The sequence below is a fragment of the Vulpes vulpes genome, chromosome 12 (assembly GCF_048418805.1).
Source record: "Vulpes vulpes isolate BD-2025 chromosome 12, VulVul3, whole genome shotgun sequence".
Taxonomy (NCBI): domain Eukaryota; kingdom Metazoa; phylum Chordata; class Mammalia; order Carnivora; family Canidae; genus Vulpes; species Vulpes vulpes.
The window spans coordinates 53,653,139-53,677,223 of record NC_132791.1 but is presented as its reverse complement, the minus strand read 5'-3'; the positions used below and the strand labels follow the sequence as shown (position 1 = coordinate 53,677,223).

At 36.0% G+C, this 24,085-nt stretch overlaps 1 protein-coding gene across 6 annotated transcripts in view; it reads left to right on the top strand.

Annotated features, from left to right (window-relative positions):
• RAD50 (RAD50 double strand break repair protein) overlaps positions 1-24,085 on the top strand; it is a 227,824-nt gene that overhangs the window by 149,886 nt on the left and 53,853 nt on the right. For 5 of the 6 annotated variants that reach the window (XM_072731777.1, XM_072731778.1, XM_025994939.2 and 2 more), the window contains 5 exons: positions 4,560-4,711; positions 7,916-8,101; positions 8,459-8,663; positions 23,522-23,650; positions 23,885-24,050. In XM_072731777.1, the coding sequence (XP_072587878.1) occupies positions 4,644-4,711; positions 7,916-8,101; positions 8,459-8,663; positions 23,522-23,650; positions 23,885-24,050 (754 nt within the window). In that variant the 5' untranslated portion in view covers positions 4,560-4,643. The remainder of the gene's footprint in view (positions 1-4,559; positions 4,712-7,915; positions 8,102-8,458; positions 8,664-23,521; positions 23,651-23,884; positions 24,051-24,085) is intronic. The other variant, XM_072731779.1, reaches the window with a different exon arrangement.

The following is a 24,085-nucleotide window of genomic DNA, read 5'->3' as shown; positions in this document are numbered from 1 at the left end:
CTGGAGAATAAAATTCAGTTTAAAATTCTATATCCAGCAGCAATAGCATTTAAATATTAAAGAGGAAATGGAGTATATTTTCATATATTTTTTAAGGTTTTATTTATTCACAAGAGGACAGAGAGGCGGGGACATAGGCAGAGGGAGAAGCAGGCTGCTGCTTGCAGGGAGCCCGATGTGGGACTTGATCCTGGACCCTAGGATCATGCCTGAACTGAAGGCAGATGCTCAACCGCTGAGTCACCCAGGTGTCCCCATTTTCAGATTTTATAAAGCCGGAAGATAGGTGATATCTTCAAAGTGCTGGAGAATAACATTCAGTTTAAAATCCTATATCCAGCAGAAATATCCTTCAAGAATTAAAGAGGAAATGGAGTACATTTTCAGACTTTTTTTTTTTAAGAAATGACAATTATGTGTCATCAGCACACTTGTACCACAAGAAATGTTAAAGGAGTTTTTTGAGGTTAAGGGGAAATGATACTAAATTAGTCTCAGAGTAAAGAATGCTCTAGATCCCCCTTTATAATCTTGAAAAACAAAAGTTCGAAAGAAACCTCAAAAAAACTTAACTGCATACCTGACCAAAGTTCAGTACTCACTAAAGGAGTAAAACAAAATTCTTTATTAAACAATGTAAAATTCACAGTAAAAAATTACCTGCCATGCAGAGAGACAGAGGGAACCCATAATCAGGAGAAAATTCAGTCGTAGAATCAGATAAAAAATGAAAGAGATGATAGAATTAGCAGGTACCCTTAGAACATTATTACAAATCTTATAAATGTGTAGAAAGATGAAAAGGAAAACATAATGATGATGAAAAATTGCAAGATGAAACAAAAAAGGCCCAAATAAAGCAAAAGGAATAACAGTGTTTTTAAATAAAGTACAGATAGGTTAAAAGTAAACAGCTGGAAAAAAATACTAAAATATGCCAACAATAAGAAAACTGAAGTGGCTATATTAATATTAGACAGTATACTTCAGAAACCGTAACATTACTGGTGTAAAAAGAGACATTTAATGATCATGAAGGGTTCAGTTCATCAAGAGGATACAACAATTCTAAATGTAAAGCTTTATTTATTTATTTATTTATTTTTATTTATTTATGATAGTCACAGAGAGAGAGAGAGAGGCAGAGACACAGGCAGAGGGAGAAGCAGGCTCCATGCACCGGGAGCCCGATGTGGGACTCGATCCCGGGTCTCCAGGATCGCGCCCTGGGTCAAAGGCAGGCGCCAAGCCGCTGCGCCACCCAGGGATCCCCTATTTATTTATTTTTTAAAAAGATTTTATTTATTTATTCATGAGAGATACAGAGAAATAGAGGCAGAGACACAGGCAGAGGGAGAAGCAGGCCCCATGCAGGGAGCCTGACATGGGACTCAATCCTGGGACTCCAGGATCACACCCTGGGCTGAAGGCAGCGCTTAACCTCTGAGCCACAGGGGCTGCCCAAATGTAAAGCTTTAATATGGAAGATACAAAAATCTATGAAACGAAAAGGAGAAGTAAATATACAACTGTAGTTGTAGATCTCAATACCCTTCATGGTAGAGAAAAGGAAAGGGAGGCAAAATATCAGTAAAGATATGGACAATTTTAACATTTTTAACCAAATAAACCTAGGTGACATTTGTTAAGACCTTCCACCAGTGAACAATAGAATTTACATTATTTTCAAGAACACATGGAACATTCACAAATATTCTGGACCATAAACAAGTGTTAATAATTTGTAAGGATTGAAGTCATACAAACCAGTATTCTCTGACCACATTAGAATTAAACTAGAAATCAGTAACAAAAATAACTGGAAAATCCCTAATATTTGAAAATTAAGTAGCACACTTCTAAATAACCCATGGATTAAAAGAGCACAAGAGAAATTAGAAAAGACTTTAAATAAAAGCATAAGAGAAGAATTTGTGGGATGTAGCTAAATAACGCTTAGAAATTTATAGAATCAAGTGTTTATATTATAAAAAATATCTAAATTAAAAACCTGAGAGCTTCTATCTTAAGCTTGAAAAAGATGAGCTAATTAAACTCAAAATAGGCAAAAGGGGGAATTAAGAGCAAAAATAAGTGAAGTAAGAATGCAAAGACAACAGAGAAAACCAGTAAAACCAGAAGCTAAAAAAAAAAAAAATAAATAAATAAATAAATAAAACCAGAAGCTAGTTCTTTAAAAAAAAAAAAAAGCCAATAAAATTAATAATAAACCTTTAAGCAGTGTGATCAAGAAAAAGAAGACAGAAATTATCCAGTATTGAGGTACCTGGGTGGCTCAGTGGTTGAGCATCTGTCTGCCTTGGGCTCAGAGTGTTCCTGGGGTCCTGGGATTAGGTCCTGCATCTGGCTCTCCTTGGGGAGCCTTCTTATCCCTCTGCATATGTCTCTGCCCTTCTGTGCCTCTCATTAATAAAATCTTTGAAAAAAGAAATTATCGTATTAGTAAAAGAGGCAATGTCACTACAAATCATACAGACATTGTGTAGGTAATAAGGCACTGTTGTTAGCAACTTTATGCCAATAAATTCAACATACATGAAATGGACAAATTCTTTTAAGGACACCAGCTACTAAAGGTAACCCAAGAAAAAATCCACCTACTGAAGAAATTGATAGTTAAAACCTCATGATGAGAACTTTAGACCCTGATAATGTCACTGAATTCTACCAAACATTTTAGAAAGAAATAATGTCAGTTCTACGCAAAGTCTTTTCAGAAAAGAGAGGCAGAGGAAATATGTCCCAACTCATTTTACGAGGCTAGCATTACCCTCATACCAAAACCAGACAGACATTAAAGGAAAACAAACCACAGATACCTCTGACGAACAAAAATGTAAAATCCATAGAAAATGTTAGCAAATTCATCAGTATGCAAGTAGAGATAATACACCATGAATAAGTTGAGTTTATCTCAGGAATGCAAGGTTTAACATTCGAAAACTGATCAGTGTAATTTGCCACATTAACAGGATAAAGGAGAAAAATCATACGAACATCAATAAATACAAAAACATCTAAATTCGTGGGATGCCTGGGTGGCTCAGTCACTTGAACATCCAACTCTTAGTTTCTGCTAAGGTCATCATGATCTCATGAGTCCTGAGATCTAGCCCCACGGTGGACTCTCTGCTCAGCAGGGAATCTGCTCGAAGACTATCTCCTGCTCCTTCCTCCACTTGTGCCTGCTCTAATGCTCTCTCTCTCTCTCTCTCTGTAAAAAAATCTTTCAAAACAAAACAAAAAAAATTCGGTGTTCATGGTAAAAACTCAGCACCTTCCTTCATTCCTAATTAATTCAATACAAAAGCCAGTTGGTGAAGCCAAGGGAGGAAGGCATCCACAGATGCTAACTATGGCAACCTGGTTGGAAATTAGAGTCCAGGTGTGGAATGTAGGAATCTGCAGTGATATTTTTTAAATGAAAGTAAATAATGGGGGAAAAGACAAAACCCTTATAGTAGAATCTTAATGAATAAATGTAGGAGAAATAATGGAACTGGAAAATAACTAATTGATCCCTATCATAGAAATAGTTCATTCAGGTAAGAAACATTAATAGGTGCTAAAAGTTGTGGAAGAAAGTTTGATGAGGTATGAGATATTAATATGGTCTCAATATATATCTCCTCCAAATATTTATTAATAGCAAAGTATTAAAAAAGAAAAACTTTTATGAGAGAAGTGTGGCAGATACCACCATTATCCCAGTAGTGGGATAAATTGAAATCATGGTCCCATTTGACAAGATACAATGAAAGGAACACACATCACTTCTGTAATATTCCTGCCAAAGTTGCATAATCTGATTCTAGTCATGAGGAAATATTAGACAAACCCAAATTTTGGGAGATAGTCCATAAAATAATGTTTTGTAATTTTCAAAGTAATCAATCAGAAAAGTCAAGGAAAATCTGAGGAACTGTTCCGGACTGAAAGAAACTAGAGGCATGACAACAATATGTAATTCTGAATAGTATATAATACAGTATATTATTCTGACCTGGATTCTTTTGTTGTAAAGGACATATTTGGAACAATCAGCAAAACCTAAATAGAATCTGGGGACCATATGGTAGTAATACATCACTAAATTTCCTGATTTTTAGATTTGAAAGTATCCCTATTTTATTAGGAAATATTGATGGGACATCAAATCAGCAACTTAATCTCAAGTGGTTCAGAGAGTAGTTTTGTATACTGTTTTTTTTTTTTTTTTTTACTTTTTGTAAGCTTGTGTATGTTTTAAAAAATCTTTTGGAAAACACTTTTGATATTTAAAAAGGTAAGATTTATTTATCTGAAAAATCTACATATTTGATCTAATACTGAATAACAGAAAATAAACGATTTTAGTAAATCAATTAAAGAGTATTCTTCCCCTCTTCTATATTGAATAGCATATAGAATGTCACTTATTTTGGACATTTAAGTTTTCTTTTTTGTCCTCATTTTTGATAAGATTGCTTGTGCCTTTTATTTTAGAACTAACATTCTGATACTAAGGTAGCATAATTTTTCTCCATTTACCTTCAAAGGTTGCTCAAGAAACAGATGTTAGAGCCCAGATTCGTCTGCGGTTTCGTGATGTCAATGGAGAACTTATAGCTGTGCAGAGAGCTATGGTGTGTACTCAGAAAAGCAAAAAGACGGAATTTAAAACCCTGGAAGGAGTCATTACTAGAACAAAGTAGGTGTTTATTTTATATTTGAATATCTGTTCATTTTCAGTCTTTTAGGTTCAAGGAACCTAATGGGTTTTTCTCTATTATTTTGGGGGGCATATTAATTTTTTTAAAGACTTTATTTTTTAGAGCAATTTTAGGTTCTCAGCAAAACTGAGCAGAAAGTAGAGTTCCTGAGTACTCTCTGCCCCTACACACATAGGGCTTCATCCACTATGAACATTTGTTATTCTGTCTACTTATCAGTTAAACAGAATGATCCCATAAATGATTTAGTGGTAATGCTACATTCCTTTGAGTAATTTATGAACAGTTGCTCAATTAAAGGTGCACAATCACTCAAGTATAGATTGAATAGAAAATGGTAGTATTAGGAGTGCGTGAGATGAGAAGCATAACAAGAAAGAGATCATCTATCTCTTTCAACTCTTTGTTAGAGGCAGGTATTATCTTGTAATGGGTTTGGATTTTGGAATTAGCCTCCCCTGGCTTCAAGGCTTTATCCTTGTTGAGCAAATTACTTAACTGTCACCTTACCACTTCCTTTTACTTGTTTATTTATTTGTCCAACTACTGAAATAATTCCTTTCATTAATAACATTTAGCACCTGTTATATGCTAGAGGCAATATATTAGCTAATGGCTTCTCCAGCAGATTTGTTTTGATGGCATTTAAACACACTCAGATCTCTCCCACACTCCTGGGATTTCATTCCACTCCAGTTACTGTCTCTTCTTCCCCTTTACAGCCAGTCTTCTCAGGAAGAGTTGTTGATACTCACTGTCTCCATTTCTTTTCTTCCTCCTTACTCCTCCAGCCCCATTCCTCTACTGAAACAGCTCCAACTAAGGTCACAGGTACCCTCAGTGTTAATTAGGATAATGCTATTGCTTTACAAAACAGATCACATAGAAGCCTGTGTTTGTTTCACTTATAAAAGAGGGATTCATTATTACTGTATATATTTTAGAAAGATGTTTTAAGGTTTGAGCTAATACATACAAAATGTTTAATAGGTAATAGGAGCTTATGTGTTAGTTTCCCATCTGCAAATAAATTACAAATTTGGTGATTTAAAACAGTACACCTTTATTATCTTACAGTTCTGTAATTTATGAGTCCAAATTGGGTCTCATCGGCTTAAAATCAAGATGTTAGGAGGGCTGTGTTCCTTTTTGGAGGTCGAGGGAAAACCTATTTCCATGCTCTGTCTTTTACAGTCTATCCACTGGATTCCTTGGCTCATGGCCTTCCTTCATCTTTCAAAGTCAGCAATAGTGGGCAGAGTTCCCATCACTCTGACCTTTTCTTCTGCCTCCCTCTCCCCTTTCAGGACCCTTGTGATTGTCTTGGCCCACCAAGATAATTCAGGGTGATCCATCTATTTAGGGTCCTGATGATAAGCACCTTAACTCCATCTGTATCATTATTCTGCCATGTAACCCAACAAGTTCACAAATTCCAGGGATTAGAACATAAATATCTCTGAAGGGCCATTGTTCTGTGCACTCTAATTCAGTAAATGGTAGCTGTTAATAACTTCTTGAAAATCTTTAATAGACTTCCATGATGTGACACTGTTTTCTCTTTATCTTCTTCATGGCCACATCCTAATCAGCCAATAAAGGTAGGAGTTCACCAGGCTGTCCTAGATCCTCTCCTATTTTTGCTCTATATTTTCTTCCTAGTTAATCTCATTCACATCCATTACTCAAATTACTGTGTATTTATAGGCGACCCAGAGATTCAGGTCTCCAGACGTTTGTTTTTAGACCCATGTATGCAACTGTCTTTCTCATGTTTTACCAGTTCTTTCAAAGACACCTCAGTTTCAACATGTTAAAAACCAAGTCTTTCTCCTTGATGCCTTCTAAAAAACCTCCCACAGCCTGATATTCTTACAGTGCTCTTCATCATAGCCAATGGCACCCCTGTCCATACAGTGACAACAAACCAATAACCTCTATCTTGACACTTCTTTGCCCTCTATATTCAGTTCATTACCAGGTCCTATGAATTTAACTTAAAGGTCTGTTGAATCTTTCTTTCCATCTGTGCAGTGTCCATTCGATTTCAAGCTACCATCATCTTTCCCTGGTCTAATGTGATAATCTCCTTTTTTAAAAATATTTTATTCATTTATTCATGAGAATACACAGAGAGGAGAGAGAGAGAGAGGCAGAGAGACACAGGCAGAGGGAGAAGCAGGCTTCATGCAGGGAGCCTGACGTGGGACTCAATCCCGGGTCTCCAGGATCAGGCCCTGGGCTAAAGGTGGTGCTAAACCGCTGACCCATCGGGCTACCCAGATAACCTCCTGATCTGTGTCCATTCAATCCCCCGATAAAACATTCTCAGTGTATTTGGTGTAGTATTTTCAAAATACATATTGGAATATATAAATGACAATAAACACAGACACTGCTTCTGCCCTCCTAGTTATTAACAGATACTGAACAGAAGATAGGAAAGAAAATGTTGAATGTGTCCTTCTGATGAAAGATATTGAGAGATCTCTTGGAATTGAAGGGCATGGAAGCTCCTGGCCCTAGGTATAATGATGTAGGGAGCTCATCTTTTAAAAGACCCTAAAGAAAAAAAATAAAAGACCCTAAAGACACTTCTCTGTTGGATTTATTTGTCTCTGTCACCTTAGAAGTTGAGGTCTACTGATTAAGAATCCTCCTTGGATTTGCTTAGGTATCACTAAAGTTTGTCTTTGTTCTCTTTTCACAGCGTGTCTGTTACTGAACAGTCCTTATCTAAACAGCATAGTCTTCACATGTTATTATTGGCACCATTGCCTGTCTACTATGGACCATCATGTTTTCTTTTATTCTTTTAAGCCTCTTATTTTTCTTATTTTCAAGTTCTGGAGATGTAAGGTAGTTTCCTCTGTTTACCATCTATAAATATTTTAAATTATCATATTTAAAAGTACAGGCATGTAAAAAATCAATTTCTGGCATCTTTTCCTGTCCTGCCCTGTTTTACTTCCTTTTCATAATTGAACTGCTGAATCATTTAAGAGTTAAACTTTTTACCCTGAGGAATCTATTGTAATGGGATAAATGAGGGGACTTTTATTTTTTCTTCTTCTTTTTTTTTTAAAACAAGTACAGCATAAAGGATTGATTAAACAGTTAAATAAATACAAATGGAGGGGTTCTTTTATTTTACATAAATTCTCAATTTTTGTTTTCTGTAGGCATGGTGAGAAGGTCAGTCTCAGCTCTAAGTGTGCAGAAATTGACCGAGAGATGATAAGTTCTCTTGGTGTTTCCAAGTCTGTGCTAAATAATGTCATTTTTTGTCACCAAGAAGACTCTAATTGGCCTTTAAGTGAGGGAAAGGCCCTGAAGCAAAAATTTGATGAGATTTTTTCAGCAACAAGGTTTGTAACCTTTAGTGAGACTTTATAACCCATTAAAATATTGAGCAATGATTATAATTTGGATGCTTCTTTTTTTAAAAGAGAAAAAGTTTTAAAAGTAAAATGTCATCAGTTATTATCTGTCATCCAGTAGTAACCAGTGGGCCTATTTCCTTTCTGTTTACTTTCTGCACATCTCTCTTGATCTGGCTGATAATTTATATATAACTTTTTCATTTACCATTATATCATAAGCATTTTGTAAGTTACTAATAACTCTTTGTAAATGTTATCTTAACAACTATGTAATATTCCATCATTTGAATCTACTGTAATTGCCTTGGACAGAAGTTTGATTTTTATTTAATATCTCCAAAGGTACATTAAAGCCTTGGAAACACTTCGGCAGGTACGTCAGACACAAGGTCAGAAAGTAAAAGAATGTCAAACAGAATTAAAATATTTGAAGCAAAATAAGGAAAAAGCTTGTGAGATACGTGATCAGATTACTAGTAAGGAAGCCCAGTTAACATCATCAAAGGAAATTGTCAAATCCTATGAGAACGAACTTGATCCATTGAAGGTAATTTGATTTCTTATATAATAAGAAAGTGAAAAAAAAAAGAAAGTAACCTTTTATCGTGGTAGCACCCCTAAAGCACTTTATATAAATTTTAATATATATATTTCTTGAAAAAATTATCAGACACTATATAATGTTATGGTTAATATCTTAGGTGTGTAATAGATGGTTAGTGTTAGAATTGCCCAAAGAGCTTGGATTTGAGAGTAGAAGGATTGGTACCATCATACTAAGTTACTAATGTAGATGTTTAGTAATTGAATAATGACCCCACTTTACACATTTTCTTTTTTTTTTTTTTATTGGAGTTCAGTTTGCCACCATGTAGCATATCACCCAGTGCTTATCACCCAGTCACCCCATCCCCCCACCCACCTCCCCTTCCACATTTCTATATTCTTAAGGAGATTTTTTTTTAAATTGACACATCTTTCCAGGGAATTTTTGTAATTTTCAGGATGTTCTTGACATTGTGTACAGAATTTGGAATTGATGCATAACATGTTGATAATATTTGCATATGAGTTCAGCTTCCTAAACTTCTGTGGTTTATAAGAAAGGCTATAAAGACCATAAATAAAAATGCTGATTTCCTAAACATTTATTGAGTATTTACTGTGTGTGAAGGATATACATGGTATATGGTGCTTAGGGCTACAGGTACAAGAAGTACTACAGGTACAAGAACTACAAGATTTTTTAAAAAACCATTTAAAGGTTACTGATCTGGCTTTTTAAACACGTCTCCAAATACTGGTATAGATTTTTAAAGATTTTTTGTCTATTTTAAAAGGTTTTTATTGTAATCATCTGGTTCTCATCATAACAAAAGTATTCCTTAATCCCCATCATCTATTTCACCCATCCTCTCACCCACGTACACTCTGATAACCATTAATTCTTTATAGTTAAGAGTTTGTTTCTAGAAGTTTATGTCTTTTTCCTTTTTTTTTTTTTTTTGCTTTTGCTCATTTGTTTTGTTTCTTAAACTCCACATGAGTGAAATCAAGTCAGTCTTTCTCTAATTTATTTCACTTAGCATTATACTTTCTAGTTCCATCCATATTGTTGCAAATAGAAAGATTTCATCAGTTTTTTTGGTTATTTAATATTCCACTGTTTTATACATCACATCTTTTTTTTAATTTTTTTTTTTAATTTTTTTTTATACATCACATCTTTAACCATTCATCGGTTGATGGACACTTGGGCTGCTTCCATATTTTGGTTGTTGTAAATAATGCTGCTACAAACATAGGGGTGCATGTATCCCTTTGAATCAGTGTTCCTGTGTTCTTTGGGTAATGCCCAGTAGTGCAGTTGCTAGATCTTAGGGTAGTTCTGTTTTTAATTTTTTGAGGAACCTCCATACTGTTTTCCAGAGTGGCTGCACCAGTTTGCATTCCTACCAGTAGTGTACAAGAGTTCCTTTTTCTCCGCATCCTCAGCAGCACCTTGGGAGACATGAGATGATATCTCATTGTAGTTTTGATTTGCATTTCCCTGATGAGCAGTGATGTTGAGCATCTTTTCATGTGTCTGGATGTCTTCTTTGGAGAAATGTCTAACATCTGTTCATGTCTTATGTCCATTTTTTAAGTGGATTATTTGTTTTTTGGGTGTTGAGTTGTATCAGCTCTTCGTATGTTTTGTTGGATACTCACCCTTTTCTCAGATATGTGATTTGCAAATATCTTCTTCCATTCTGTAAGTTAACATTACTTTGATGGCTTCCTTCACTGTGCAGAAGCTTTTTATTTCGATGTAGTCCCAGTAGTCTATTTTTGCTTTTGTTTCCCTTCCCTGAGGGGACCTGTCAAAAAAGTTGCTATGGCCTATGTCAGAGGAATTATTTCTTACACTCTCCTAGGATTTTTATGGTTTGAGGTCTCACATTTAGGTCTTTAATTTGTTTTATTTTTGTGTATGGTGTAAGAAAGCAGTCCAGTTTCATTCTTTTACATGTAGCTGACCATTTTTCCTGACATTTGTTGAACAGTCTTTTTTTCCCTTGGATATTCTTTCCTGCTTTTTTGAAAATTAATTGGCCATATTATTGTGGGTTTATTTCTGGATTTTCTGCTCTATTGATTGATGTGTCTCTTTTTATGCCAATACCATACTGTTTTGATCACTACAGCTTTGTACTATAACTTGAAATCTAGAATTGGATGTTTCCAGTTTTGCTTTCTTTTTCAAGATTGCTGTGGCTATTCAGGGTCTTTTGTGGTTCCTTACAAATTTTTGAATTGTTTATTCTAGTTCTGTGTAAAATGCTGTTGGTATTTTGATAGCATTAAATCTGTAGATTGCTTTTGGTAGTATAGACATTTCAACACTATTTGTTCTTCCAATCCATGAGCATGGAATGTCTTCCCACTTTGTGTCATTTTCAGTTTCTTTCATCAGGATCCTATGGTTTTCAAAGTACGAGCCTTTCACTTCTTTGGTTAGCTTTACTCCTAGGTGTCTTACTGTTGTTGATGCAATTGTAAATGGGATTGTTTTCTTAATTTCGTTTTCTGCTGTTCCATTATTGGTGTGCAGAAACACAATTGATCCTGTGTCCTTCAGCTTTACTGAATTTGTTTATCAGTGCTAGCAGTTTTTTGGTAGTCTTTCCAGTTACATGTCTATATACACAGGTGTGTGTGTGTATATATACATATTTAGAATGTATGATATATAGAGTTCACATGTACTATATGTATATACAGTTTAGTGTATGTATACTATACATATATGGTTTAGTATACTATGTATTAATAGCATGTAGTATCATGTCACCTACAAATAGTGAAAGTTTTACTTCTTCCTTACCAATTTGGTTGCCTTTCGTCTCTTTTTGTTGTCTGATTGCTGTGGCTAGGACTTCTAGTACTATGTTGAATAAAAGTGGTTTTGTTCCTGACCTTGGGGAAATTCCGGTTCTCAGTCTTTCCCCATTGAGGATGATGTTAGCTGTGGGTTTTTCCTAGATGGTCTTTATTATGTTGAAGTATGTTCCCTCTAAACCACTTTTTTGAGGGTTTTTATCATGAATGGATATTATACTTTGTCAGATGTTTTTTCTGCGTCTGCTGCAATGATCACATAGTTCTTCTCCTTTCTCTTATTGATGTGATGTATCATATTGATTGATTTTATGAATAGTGAACCAATCTTGCAACCCAGGAATAAATACTACTTGATTGTGGTGAACGATTTTTTTAATGTATTGTTGGATTCAGTTTGCTCATATTTTGTTGAGGATTTTTGCATCTGTGTTCATCAGAGATAATGGCCTGTAGTTCGCTCTCTCTCTTTTTTTTATGCTGTCTTTATCTGGTTTTGGTATCAGGGTAACACTGGCTTCAGAATGAATTTGGAAGCTTTTCTTCCTTCTGTATTTTTTGGAATAGTTTGTGAAGAATAGATGCTAATGTTTCCTTACACGTTTGCTAGAATTTACCCGTGAAGTCATGTGGTCCTGGAGTTTTGTTTTGTTGGGAGTTTTTTGATTACTTCTTTAACTTGCTTGCTGGTTATCAGTCTGTTCAAATTTTCTATTTTTTCCTCATTCAGTTTTGATAGGTTATATGTCCCTAAGAATATATCCATTTATTCTAGGTTGTCCAGTTTGTTGGCATATAGTTTTTTATAATATTCTCTTAAAATTGTTTGTATTTCTATGGTGTTGGTTGTTACTTCTCTTCCTTTATTTGTGATTTTATTTGAACACTCTCTTCGTGCTCTATTTATTTATTTATTGACTAGTGGATTGGTGGGTCTGGCTAGGACCTTATCAGTTTTGTTGGTATTTTGAAAGAACCAGCTCCTGGGTGTATTGATCTATTTTGTTTCGTTTTCAAGATTTATTTATTTATTAGAGAGAGAGAGAAAGGTGGGGGGGGAGGCGGGGGCAGGGGAGAGGGAGACTCCCTGCTGATCATGGAGCCCCGACACCGGACTTGATCTCACAACACTGAGATCATGACCTGAGCCAAAACCAAGAGTTGGATGCTTAACGAACTGAGCCACCCAGGTGCCCCTGCTTTGTTTTTTTCCCATTTCTATATCATTTATTTCTACTCTAATCTTTATTATTTCCTTCCTTTTGCTGGTTTTGGGTTTTGATTGCTCTTCTTTTTCTAGCTCCTTAACGTGTAGGATTAGGTTGTTTATTTGAGATTTTTCTTCTTTAGGTAGGTCTGTATTACTATAAAATTCCCTGTTAGAATGACTTCTGCTATGTCCCAAAGATTTTGGACTGTTGTGTTTCATTTTCATTTGTTTTCATGTACTTTTTTTTTTTTTTTTTTTTTACTTTTTTAGTTTATTTTTTTAGGAATCTTTTCACCCAGCATGGAACTTAAACTTACAACCCTGATTTTAGTATATGTGCTGCTGAAGTGAGCACAGCTTACAACCCTGAGATCAGGAGTAGCATGTTCCTCCCACCAAGCCAGCCAGGCACCCTTCCCTGTACTTTCTTCTTTTATTTCCTGGTGACCCATTCGTTGCTTAGCATGTTATTTAACCTCCATGTACTTGTGTTCTTTTCACAGTTTTTCTTGTGGTTGATGTTTGGTGTCATAGCTTTGAGGTCGGAAAAAATGCATGGGATGTCTGATCTTTTTGAAGTTGTTGAGACCTGTCTTGGGGCCTAATATATGATCTGTCCTGGAGAATGTTTCATGTACACTTGAAAAAGATTGTGTATTCTAGTGTATTAGGATGAAATATTCTGAATATGTCTATTCAGTCTATCTGTTCCAGTGTGCCATTCAAAGACCTTGTTTCCTTGTTGATTTTAGATGATCTGTCCATTGATGTAAGTGGGGTGTTTGTCTCCTATTATTGTATTACTATCAATTAGTTCCTTTATGTTTGTTATTAACTATTTTATGTATTTGGGTGCTCCCATGTTGGGTGCATAAATGTTCACAATTTTTGTATCTTCTTGTTGGATTGTCCCTTTGATTATTATATAGTATCTTTTTCTCTTGTTATAGTGTTTGTCTTAAAGCCTATTTTGTCCAATATAAGTACAGCTACCCCAGCTTCCTTTTAACATTCAATTGTGTGATCAATGTTTCTCTATCCCCTCACTTTCAATCTGCAACTGCCTTTATTTATTTTTTTTAAAGATTTTATTTATTCATTCATGATAGACACACACACACACAGAGAAGGAGAGAGAGAGAAGAGAAAGAAAGAGGCAGAGACACAGGTAGAGGGAGAAGCAGGCTCCATGCAGGGAGCCCGACATGGGACTTGATCACGGGTCTCCAGGATCACGCCCTGGGCCAAGGCAGGCGTTAAATCGCTGAGCTACCCAGGGATCCCTGCAACTGCCTCTAGGTCTAATTATTATTATTATTATTTTTTTTAGATTGTATTTATTTATTCATGAAAGACAGAGACAGACACAGACAGAGAGAGAAGCAGGCTCCCTCCCTATAGGGAGCCCAGTGTAGGAGTTGATCCCCAGAAGGGGATCATGCCCTGAGCCAAAGGCAGTCGCTCAGCCACTGAGCCACCCAGGCAGCCCCTGCCTTTGGGCCTAAAATGAGCCTCTGGTGACGCCTGGGTGGCTCAGTTGGTTGCGCATCTGCCTTTGGCTCAGGTTATGCTCACTGGGTCCTGGAATTGAGACCCCATCGGGCTTCCTGCCCAACAGAGTCTGCTTCTCCTTCTCTCTCATTCTGCCCCTCACCACTGCTTGTTCGCTCTCAAATAAATAAATAAAATCTTTCAAAAAATGAAATAAAACGAGGCTCTGGTATAGGTCTTTTTTTTTTCTTTTTTAATCTCCATCCTGTAACCCTTTGTCTTTGATTGGAACGTTTAGTCCATTTACATTCAAGGTAATTATTGATAAATATGTATTTATTGCCATTTTATTGTCTTATGGTTGTTTCTGAAGATTTTCTCTGATACTTTCTTGTCTTTATCTCTTTCATATTTACTGGCTTTCTTTAGTGATATATGTGGATTTCTTTCTCATTATTCTTTGCATATTTATTAGTGGTTTTTGATTTGTTACCGTTAGGTTACCATTAGATTTGTATATAATCTCTTCTACATATAGTAGCCTATGTTAAGTTGATTGTCATTTAAGTTTAAACCCATTTACTCTTTTCCTCCCTACATTTTAGGTATATGATGTCGTAATACTTTACAGTTTTTATTTTGTGGATTTCTTGAGTGGTTTTTTTACAGAAACAGTCATTTTTCTTGCTTTGTGTTTCCTATCTTCATATTGTCATTTTGGGCTCTCCTTTCCACACACAGAGTCCCCTTTAATATTTATTGCAGTGGGCTGAGTTAGTGATCATGAACTCCTTTAGTTTTTACTTGTCAGGGAAATTTTTTATCTCCTATTCTAAATGATAGCCTTTCTGAATAGAGTATTCTTGGCTATGGACTTTTCCCACTCAGCTCTTTAAATATATCATGCCACTCCTTTCTGGCTTGGAAAGTTTCTGCTCAGAAGTCAGATGATACCCTTAAGGGGTTTCCTTTGTATATAAGTGTCTTCTTTTCATCTTGATGCTTCAAATATTTTGCCTTTTTAATTACAGTATATACTATGATGTGAATCTGCTTTTACTGATTTTGTTTGGGGTCTCTGTGCCTCCTGAATCTGGATATCTATTTCCTTCCTCAAATTAAGGAAGTTTTCAGCTATTATTTCTTCATATAAATTATCTGCCACATTTTCTCTCTCTTCTTCTAAGACTCTTATAATACAACTATTATTATGTTTGGTGGCATCACTGAGTTCCCAAAGCCTGTTCTCATTTTGCATAATGCTTTTTTCTCCATTTTGTTCAGTTGGATGACTTTCCATTAACCTCTCTTCTAGGTTACTATATCTTTCCTCTCTTTCTTCTAGCCTGCTATTCATTCCATCAATGTGTTTCTCATTTCATTTATTTATTTTTTTAAAGATTTTATTTATTTATTCATGAGAGACACAAAAAGAGAGGCACAGACATAGGCAGAGGGAGAAGCAGACTCCATGCAGGGAGCCCAATGTGGGACTCGATGCTGGGACTCCAGGATCACGCCCTGGGCTGAAGGCAGATGTCAACTACTGAGCCATTCAGGTGCCCCTCTCATTTCATTTATTGAGCTCTTTATATTTGCTTATGTTTTTCATTAACTCTGTGTTAATGGTCTCACTGTTGTCTTTTCTTCTTTTCTCAAGTCCAGTGCGTATCCTTATGATCATTTATTTAAATTCTCCCAAGAGGCATATTATTTATATCTGTTTCACTTAGATCTTTAGCTGTGGCCTTGCCCTCTTCTTAGATTTGGGAGAAATATCTCTGTCTTCTCATTTTTGTCTATCTCTCTGCCTGTTTCTGTGTGTCAGGAAAGTCAGCTATGTTTCCTATTTCTGAGAGTAATGGCTTTATGAAGAAGAGGTCCTGTAGTGCCCTACCATATAGTGTCCCCTGTTCTATGGGGCCTGACCCTTCTGGGAGCATCTCCTATGTATGCGTCATGTGCTCTCCTTTTGTGTCCTGGCTGCTTTATCCTTCAAGCCAGTCAGTCATCTGCAGAGGCTGTCTTTGCCTATTGTGGACAATGGTGGGTCCCTGGCCTGATTGTGGCATGTTTTAACTAGGTGTACTCTGATCTGCTTGTGAAATGAGATCTGTCACCACTGCCACTAGAACTGAAGCTTTGCAAAACTCCCAAGTTGGGAGATGGGGTGTTGGCAGAGATTTGGGCCAGTGTTTTGGGGGAGGAGACCAAAACTACATTGGGACGGAGATGAGTGTGACAAGGACCGGAGGTTCCACTAGAGTGTGGAGGCTGTGTGTAGGTTGGTATAAGTTAGGTATTGAGTGTCAGGGCTCTGCTGGTTCCTACAGATGGCCCTGAGGGCTGGGGAGGGAAATGCCAATTCCTTTGTTTCTGGACCAATCTCTGAACATTGCCTCTTTAGGACATGTTCTGAGATGAACAACTAACCTCCCCACTGTGTGCCCCAGGTGTCCTTTAGATTGCTGTTTCCACAATATATGACTACTGGCTGTTTGTCCAGCATTTTCTCCAAGAGCAGCCTCATGGCTCTCTGAGGTTTCCCAGAGTCAAACACTTTGAAACTCCAGGCTGCTTGCAAGAACTCAAAAAATTCAGGCCCTCTTCGCTTTCTATGCCGATCACTCTGGGGATCCATTTTCCCTGTGTGCTACCCTGTATGTTAGTCTGTTTCCTCACTCTTCTCTGCAACTACAGCTCCCTCCTCACCCAGGGGCCATAATCCCTTTTCTCCCAAACCACATCTCTACACTTCCTACCTTCTTCAGTGTGACCTCTTCTCTGCCTTTAGCTGTGGAGTTTGTTCTGCCAGTCTTCAGATAGACTTCTGGGGTACGTAAATGATTGAATAGTTATCTACTTGTATTTGTGGGATGAGGTGAGCCTAAGGTCCTCCTATTTCATTGCCATCCTCCAACTGCCTGATACAGATTTTTGGATTGTAAACTAGAAAAGCTTTGATTTTGATTCTCAGTACCCATTGACATTATTGCATTATTTAGTGAATATTGTTTTTGCATAGCACTGTGCAGTTGCTCTTGGGCATGATGAGGCCAAAACTTTGGACCTTGCTTTTAAAGAACTTAAAATCTATTTGGAGAAACAAGGATACTTTTTAAGAAGATAGTTAGGATCATAGAGGAGTAATTTAAAGAGCTATGCAAATAATATAGTTTAAAATATAGATTCTTTAGGAGCCAAAAGGTGTGGTGGCTGTAGCACAAGTGAGAAAAGAAAAATGGATAAATAGGACTTCCTCAAAATAAAAAAAAACTTGCTCTGCAAACTATATCATCAGGAAAGCAAAAAGACACAAAATGGGAAAAAAATAATTGCCAGTCATCTATTTAAAAAGGGCCTTTTTCCCGGAATATGTAAGAAACTCTTCATAACTCAGTAATAAAAAAATAACAATTTGAAAATGTACAAAGGATCTAAATAAATATTTCTCTAAAGAGGGTATATATCTGTCCAAAAACACATGAAATTTGACACCATTATTCATCACAAACATACAAACCAAAGCCACAGTAAGATACTGCTTCATACCCACTGGAATAGCTGTAAATCAGAAAGACATACAATAGTGTCGATAAGGATAGGGAGAAATTGGAACCCTCATATATGGTGGTGGGAATGTAAAATAGTGCATTCTTATTGGAAAACAGTTAAGCAATTCCTTGAAATGTTAAACATAGAGTTAACATATGATCCAGCATTTTTTTGTAAATTTTTATTTATTTATGATAGTCACACAGAGAGAGAGACAGAGGCAGAGACACAGGCAGAGGGAGAAGCAGGCTCCATGCACCAGGAGCCCGACGTGGGATTTGATCCCGGGTCTCCAGGATCGCGCCTTGGGCCAAAGGCAGGCGCCAAACCGCTGCGCCACCCAGGGATCCCTGATCCAGCATTTTTGCTCCTGAGAATCTTACACCCAAGAGAACTTAAAAAAATTTATCTACAAAAAAATTTGTATAGGGATGTTCATAGCAGCATTATTCATAATAGCCAAAAAATGGAAACCGTTAACTGCTAAATAAAATGTGGCATAACCTTACATTGAAATATTATTCAAAAAAAAAAAAAAAAAAAAAAAGAAATATTATTCAGCCATAAAAAGGAATGAAGTTCTCATACATGCTGCAACAGGCAAGAACCTCAAAAACACACTAATTGAAAGAAGCCAATTACATGTATGTATGTCATGTGATTCCATTTATTTGGAACGTCCAAAATAGGCAAACTATAGAGACAGAAAATACATTAATGATTGCATTGGGTAGACAGTGGAATGGAATGAACAGTGATTGCTAATTGACACAGTTTCTCTTTTGGAAGTTGAAACATCCTAAGATTCGGTTATGGTAATGGTTGCACAATTCTATGAATATACTAACAAGCATTGAAAATCAGTACACTTTAAACAGGTGAATTTAATGATATATCTCAATAAAGCTGTTAGGAAAGAGGGGGATGGTCTTGAATAGAAATTGGTCACAAAGCCTTCAAAGGAGGAGGGATGGCTGAACTCTTCCTTAAAAAATGGGGAAAAATCAAACTGACTTGAGTAGAAGGCATTTTATGTATGTTTGTATTTTTTTCCTTTAAAACTAATATGCTCACAGTGAAAAAAATTATGGAACAAATATGAGTTGAAAAGTAAGAGATAATCTTCCTACTCCTCATTTCTGACCTTCCAGATACAGGCTACCTGCAGTTTTTCTTTTTATGTATATATACAGTATAAATGTATTTACATCTACATTTTTATATGTCTGTATTCACACATACAGTTTATTAAACAGGATCATGTGAGGAAGAGCCTGGGTTAAGTAAACCAGGGTAAAATGAGTGAGAGGGAATTGCAGTCAGATTATGGAGAACCATTGGGTTTAGAATTTAGTTTAATAGACAAAAGAATGATAAAGTATGAATGATAAGTGAAAAATGAAAGTATGAAAGTAAGAATTATATTTTAGAATGAGCTATCTGATTACCGTGTATAGATATTGTGTGGTAATTCCCAAGATACTGGAACACATTTTACCTTCTTTAGGAGCAGCCTGGTTAGAAAGGCACACATACAGCAGAGAGACGGGTGTAAGACCTCTAAGGAATAAGAAAGAGAATTTCTGTCTGAGTTGGCCAGAGAGGAATGAATTGGGGATATGATTTTGTTGACTATGAATAAGTAGGTAATTAGAGATGGAGAGGCAGTGAAAAACAAACTTTTCTTAAACAGTATCAAGAAAATCCATTTGGTAGAAACAACTTGTAAAGGAATGAATATCAAGATATGGCAAACAGATAACAACTGGCATTTGCTGAGTGGTGCCAGGATTCTAACTAAGGCTGTAACAAATAGTGAGGTATTGTTTTTTTTTTTTTTTTCACGTTTTTATTCAAATTCTAGTTAATTAGCATATACTGTAATGTTGCTTTCAGGAGTAGAACTTAGTATTTCATCACTTACATATATATATTGTTTCTTTATTTGTGTTTAGTTTTGATTAGTTTTCCCTGGGTTTAATTTTTATTCTCTGAGTCCTCATAGCCTATCCCAGTGTCTGGCACATAGCAGGTGGTTCAGAAAATATTTATTAAGTGGTTGATTTCAAAGTTTTTGTTTGGTTTGGTTTTAGCTCTAACGTACAAGGTTTCTTTCCTTCGTGGAACTAAACATAAAGTTTGAGTCCGATCACCTTCCCAGGAGTCATCTAGAAGCCCGCTTCATTTCAATACTGCATTCATGCTTCTCATTTTTTATAGATTCCCTCTTTCTTTAGGAATTCTGACATACTGCTTTATTCTCATCCCACCACAATTTGTCCTGACCTTGGCCCTTCTTTGCCTTCAGTGGAAACGCCTTGGGAAACTTGTTTTTGAATTCAAAAAATACCCTCTGGCCTGTTTGTGTATTCTTCCACACATAAGTTCATGGTTCTTGGATACCTGATAACCCAACTTGCTCATGGTCTCATTTCACACTAACACCTAAGCTTTAAATACTGCTACATTTTGTGTTGTCTTTGTATTTATCTTGGCTTCTTTTACTAGGTGGTGTGCTCTGGGAATAGAACCTGGGTTTTGTGCTGCAGGGACTGAACAGAAACACGTATACATATAACACTGTATGTGAACTACACTGGAATGAAAATTGAGAAAAAAAAACAGATTTCAAAGAAATGATATTCAGGATCTGGTGGACTGGCTGGATTTAAGGAATGAAGTCACTAGAGGTGTCAAAATAGATTCAAGCCCAGATAAGGTTAATGCCAACAAAAGACAGTGATAGAAGCTGACAAGTTTCTGAGTGTAGTACCATAGCTGAGGTGTTAATATCCAGGGCTTTTAAGAATCAGTCTGGTCTCTTTGTTAAACTGCTCAAAAGACATTTTTCAGAACACAGAATTTTTTTCACAAGTGATATGAATGGTCCCATTCATTGAGTGTCTATGATATGCTAGTCACTGATAAGTGCTTTAAAATGCACTGTGTAATAAGCCCTGTAGTAATCCTATGAGATTTTATAGGCAAGAAAACTGAGGCACAGATGTTCCTATGGTGTGAAACCAGAATTTGAGTCCAGACTTCACTAAATCCTAAGTCCATATTTTTTTAAGTCAGATTTATTGAAAAATAATTCACATATAGTAAAATCCACCTTTTGCAAAGTACATAATTTGATAGTTTAGGCAAATGCATACGGTAGCATAACCATCACTATAGTTAAGATATAGAGCATTCACATTACCCCAAAAAAGTTCTCTGAAGTTTGTTTGTAGTCCCCTCCCTCTACTCTCAGCTCTTGGTAACCACTGATTTGTTAAGTCGTAGTTTTGCCTTTTCTAGAATGTCATATAAATGGAATCATATATTAGGTAGCATTTTGTTTCTGGTTTTTAGCATAATCTTTTAAATCTTTTAACTTACCTGTATTGCATGTATGAGTAGTTAATTTATTTTTATTGTTGAGGATAAATTGTGGGATATATTACAATTTTTTCATCCCCTAGTTGATGGATAATAGTCTCTCTCCAGCTTCTAGCTATTAGGAATAAAATTGCTATAAACTTTGGTGTACAGGCTTTTCAAGATATCTTTTCAAATTTCTTGGGTAACTTCCTAGTGGTAGGTTGCTAGGTTGTATGGTAAGTGTATGTTTAACCTTATGAGCTGCCAAACTACTTTTCAAAGTGATTGTACCATTTTGTAGTCCTGCTAACAACATATAAGAGTGCAGTTGCTCTTCATCCTTCACACTATTTAGTATTTTCAGTCTTTTTTATTGTAGCCATTATAGCATAGTAGTATCTGCAAATGTTTTTTTTCATCATAATTTTTATTTATTTTTTTTCTAATGCTTATAGATGTTAAGTGTCTTTTTATGTGTTTGCCATATCTTCTTTGCTAAGTATCATTCAGATATTTGCCTATTTCTTTTTTTTTTTTTTTTTAAGATTTATTTATTTATGATAGACACAGAGAAAGAAAGAGGCAGAGACCCAGGCAGAGGGAGAAGCAGGCTCCATGCAGGGAGCCCGACGTGGGACTCGATCCCGGGTCTCCAGGATCACGCCCTGAGCCAAAGGCAGGCACTAAACTGCTGAGCCACCCAGGAATCCCCTATTTGCCTATTTCAAATGGGATTTTTGTCTTTTATTTGGCTGTGGGATTTCTTTTTATTGTGGATGTAGGCCCTTATCATGTATGTGTTTTGCAAATACTGTATTTTATTAACTGCTTTTCCAAGAGCAGCAGTTTTTAATTTTGATGAAATCAAGTTTCTTTTTTTCCTCATACAGTTTGTTTGGTTTCCTAATTGGAAATCTTTGCCTGACCCAAAATCACAAAGATTTTCTTCTCTGTTTTATAGTTTGCATTCTTACATTTAAGTATATGCTCCATTTCAGGTTAATTTTTTATATGGTGCAAGATAAAGTTGAGATTTACCTTGTTCCAGTACCCAGAGCCTATAGTGTTAGCAGCAATACCACCCTGCCTCCAATCTTACCTCACATTATTAAGAACGTGACTTCATGCACATTGAGTCCTCCAAGTCTCCTATTTAGCTAGTAGTCTCATAAGGGTTAGAGTGAATGTATAGCAGCATCTTTCTTAAACAATGTCTTCAATATAGTAGGCATTGATGCAATGATAGCCATGAATTATAATCGGTAAAATTATTCCTTTGATTTAGCTAATAACATAGCACCAATTTCATGTGTGGGGATGCATACTGAACAAAGTTTCTGTTTTTATGGTGATTACATGCTACTTGTTAATATACAAATCACAAGATATGGTATTACTATAACTTTATTAAATGACATTAAAGTTAAGGGTGTATTTAGGTACACCAGTGAAAGCTAAAGTTGATATAAAAGCACTCTACTAGTGTGGCAGTTTTTAAAATTAGGGTTTTTTTTTCTCCCCAGAATTTTATTTTATTTTATTTTTTATTTTATTATTTTATTTATTATTTATTTTATATGAATGAGACTAAGAACAAGAGTATGGAGGAGAGGGAGAGAGAATCTGAAGCAGACTGAGCACAGAGCCTGATGCGGGGCTCGATCCCACAACTGGGAGATCATGACCTGAGCTGAAACTGAATCAGACATTTAACTGACATAGCCACCCAGGCACCCCTTCTCAGAAGAGGAATTGGTCAGCCTTGGAATTGTAGAGGCAAACATTAGAAGAGTATCCTCAGTGTCAGTCCAAGGAAAGAACACTCTGAGCCTGGTTTTGAGTATTCCTAGGAGATCAGGCAACCAACTGTCCCTGGAAGCAGGCCAGTGAGATCATCTGTCACACTTCACTTGCTCAGAATTTTCTGCGCTTGAGCAGACTTTGAATCAAAATATAGTTTTCTGTCTAAATTTTGCCTTCAGCCTCAGAATGCACTTGTGACTCACGATGAGTTTCTCGCCCACTCAGTAGTTTTTTTTTTTTTTTTAAATAAATGAGCCTGTTAAAGATTAAGTTTTTATAATGTGGTACTTTACATAATGTGACTCTACCCAGTGAATGAATGACTTTTGTGGGAGGTGTTGAGGGTAAGACATGGGCTTTGGAGCTAGAAGTGGTGTTTTAATTACTGATTTTTTTTTAGTAGCTCTGAGAAGTTGTGCAAATTATTTAATGTCTCTGATCCTCAGTTTCTCAGTGCCTCCTATGACTTATAGCATTATTAGCATTAAATGAGAGAGATCACTTTTACTAAGTATCTAGCCCAGGACATCTTTATTCTTTTCATTCATTTGCACTATAAACTGTAGTGAAATTTATGTAGAGTATTGGTTTATTTTCAGAATCGTCTAAAAGAAATTGAACAAAATCTCTCTAAAATAATGAGACTTGACAATGAAATTAAAGCCTTGGATAGCCGAAAGAAGCAAATGGAGAAAGATAATAGTGAACTGGAACAGAAAATGGAAAAGGTTTGTGGTGGTAGAATTTTATTCTCCTTCAGAATTTTGAGATTATTATAATGAGCCTTATTTGAATCCATTTGCCACTCATATTTCGGAAAAAATACAAATCTTGATGTTTGTGTGACTTCCATGTATGTGTTAAAAGAAAGGATTTTGAATAAGCTTTGTTTCATATTTTGTACCTTAGAGTGATAACTTCTATTTATTCAATAAAGCTCTTTATTTTGGTTCTCTACACAGGTTTTTCAAGGGACTGATGAGCAACTAAATGACTTATATCACAATCACCAGAGAACAGTAAGGGAGAAAGAAAGGAGACTGGTAGACTGTCAGCGTGAACTGGAAAAGTTAAATAAAGAATCAAGGCTTCTCAATCAGGAAAAATCAGAACTGCTTGTTGAGCAGGGTAGGACAAAATGTTAACTTGGTCTTTTCTCCAAC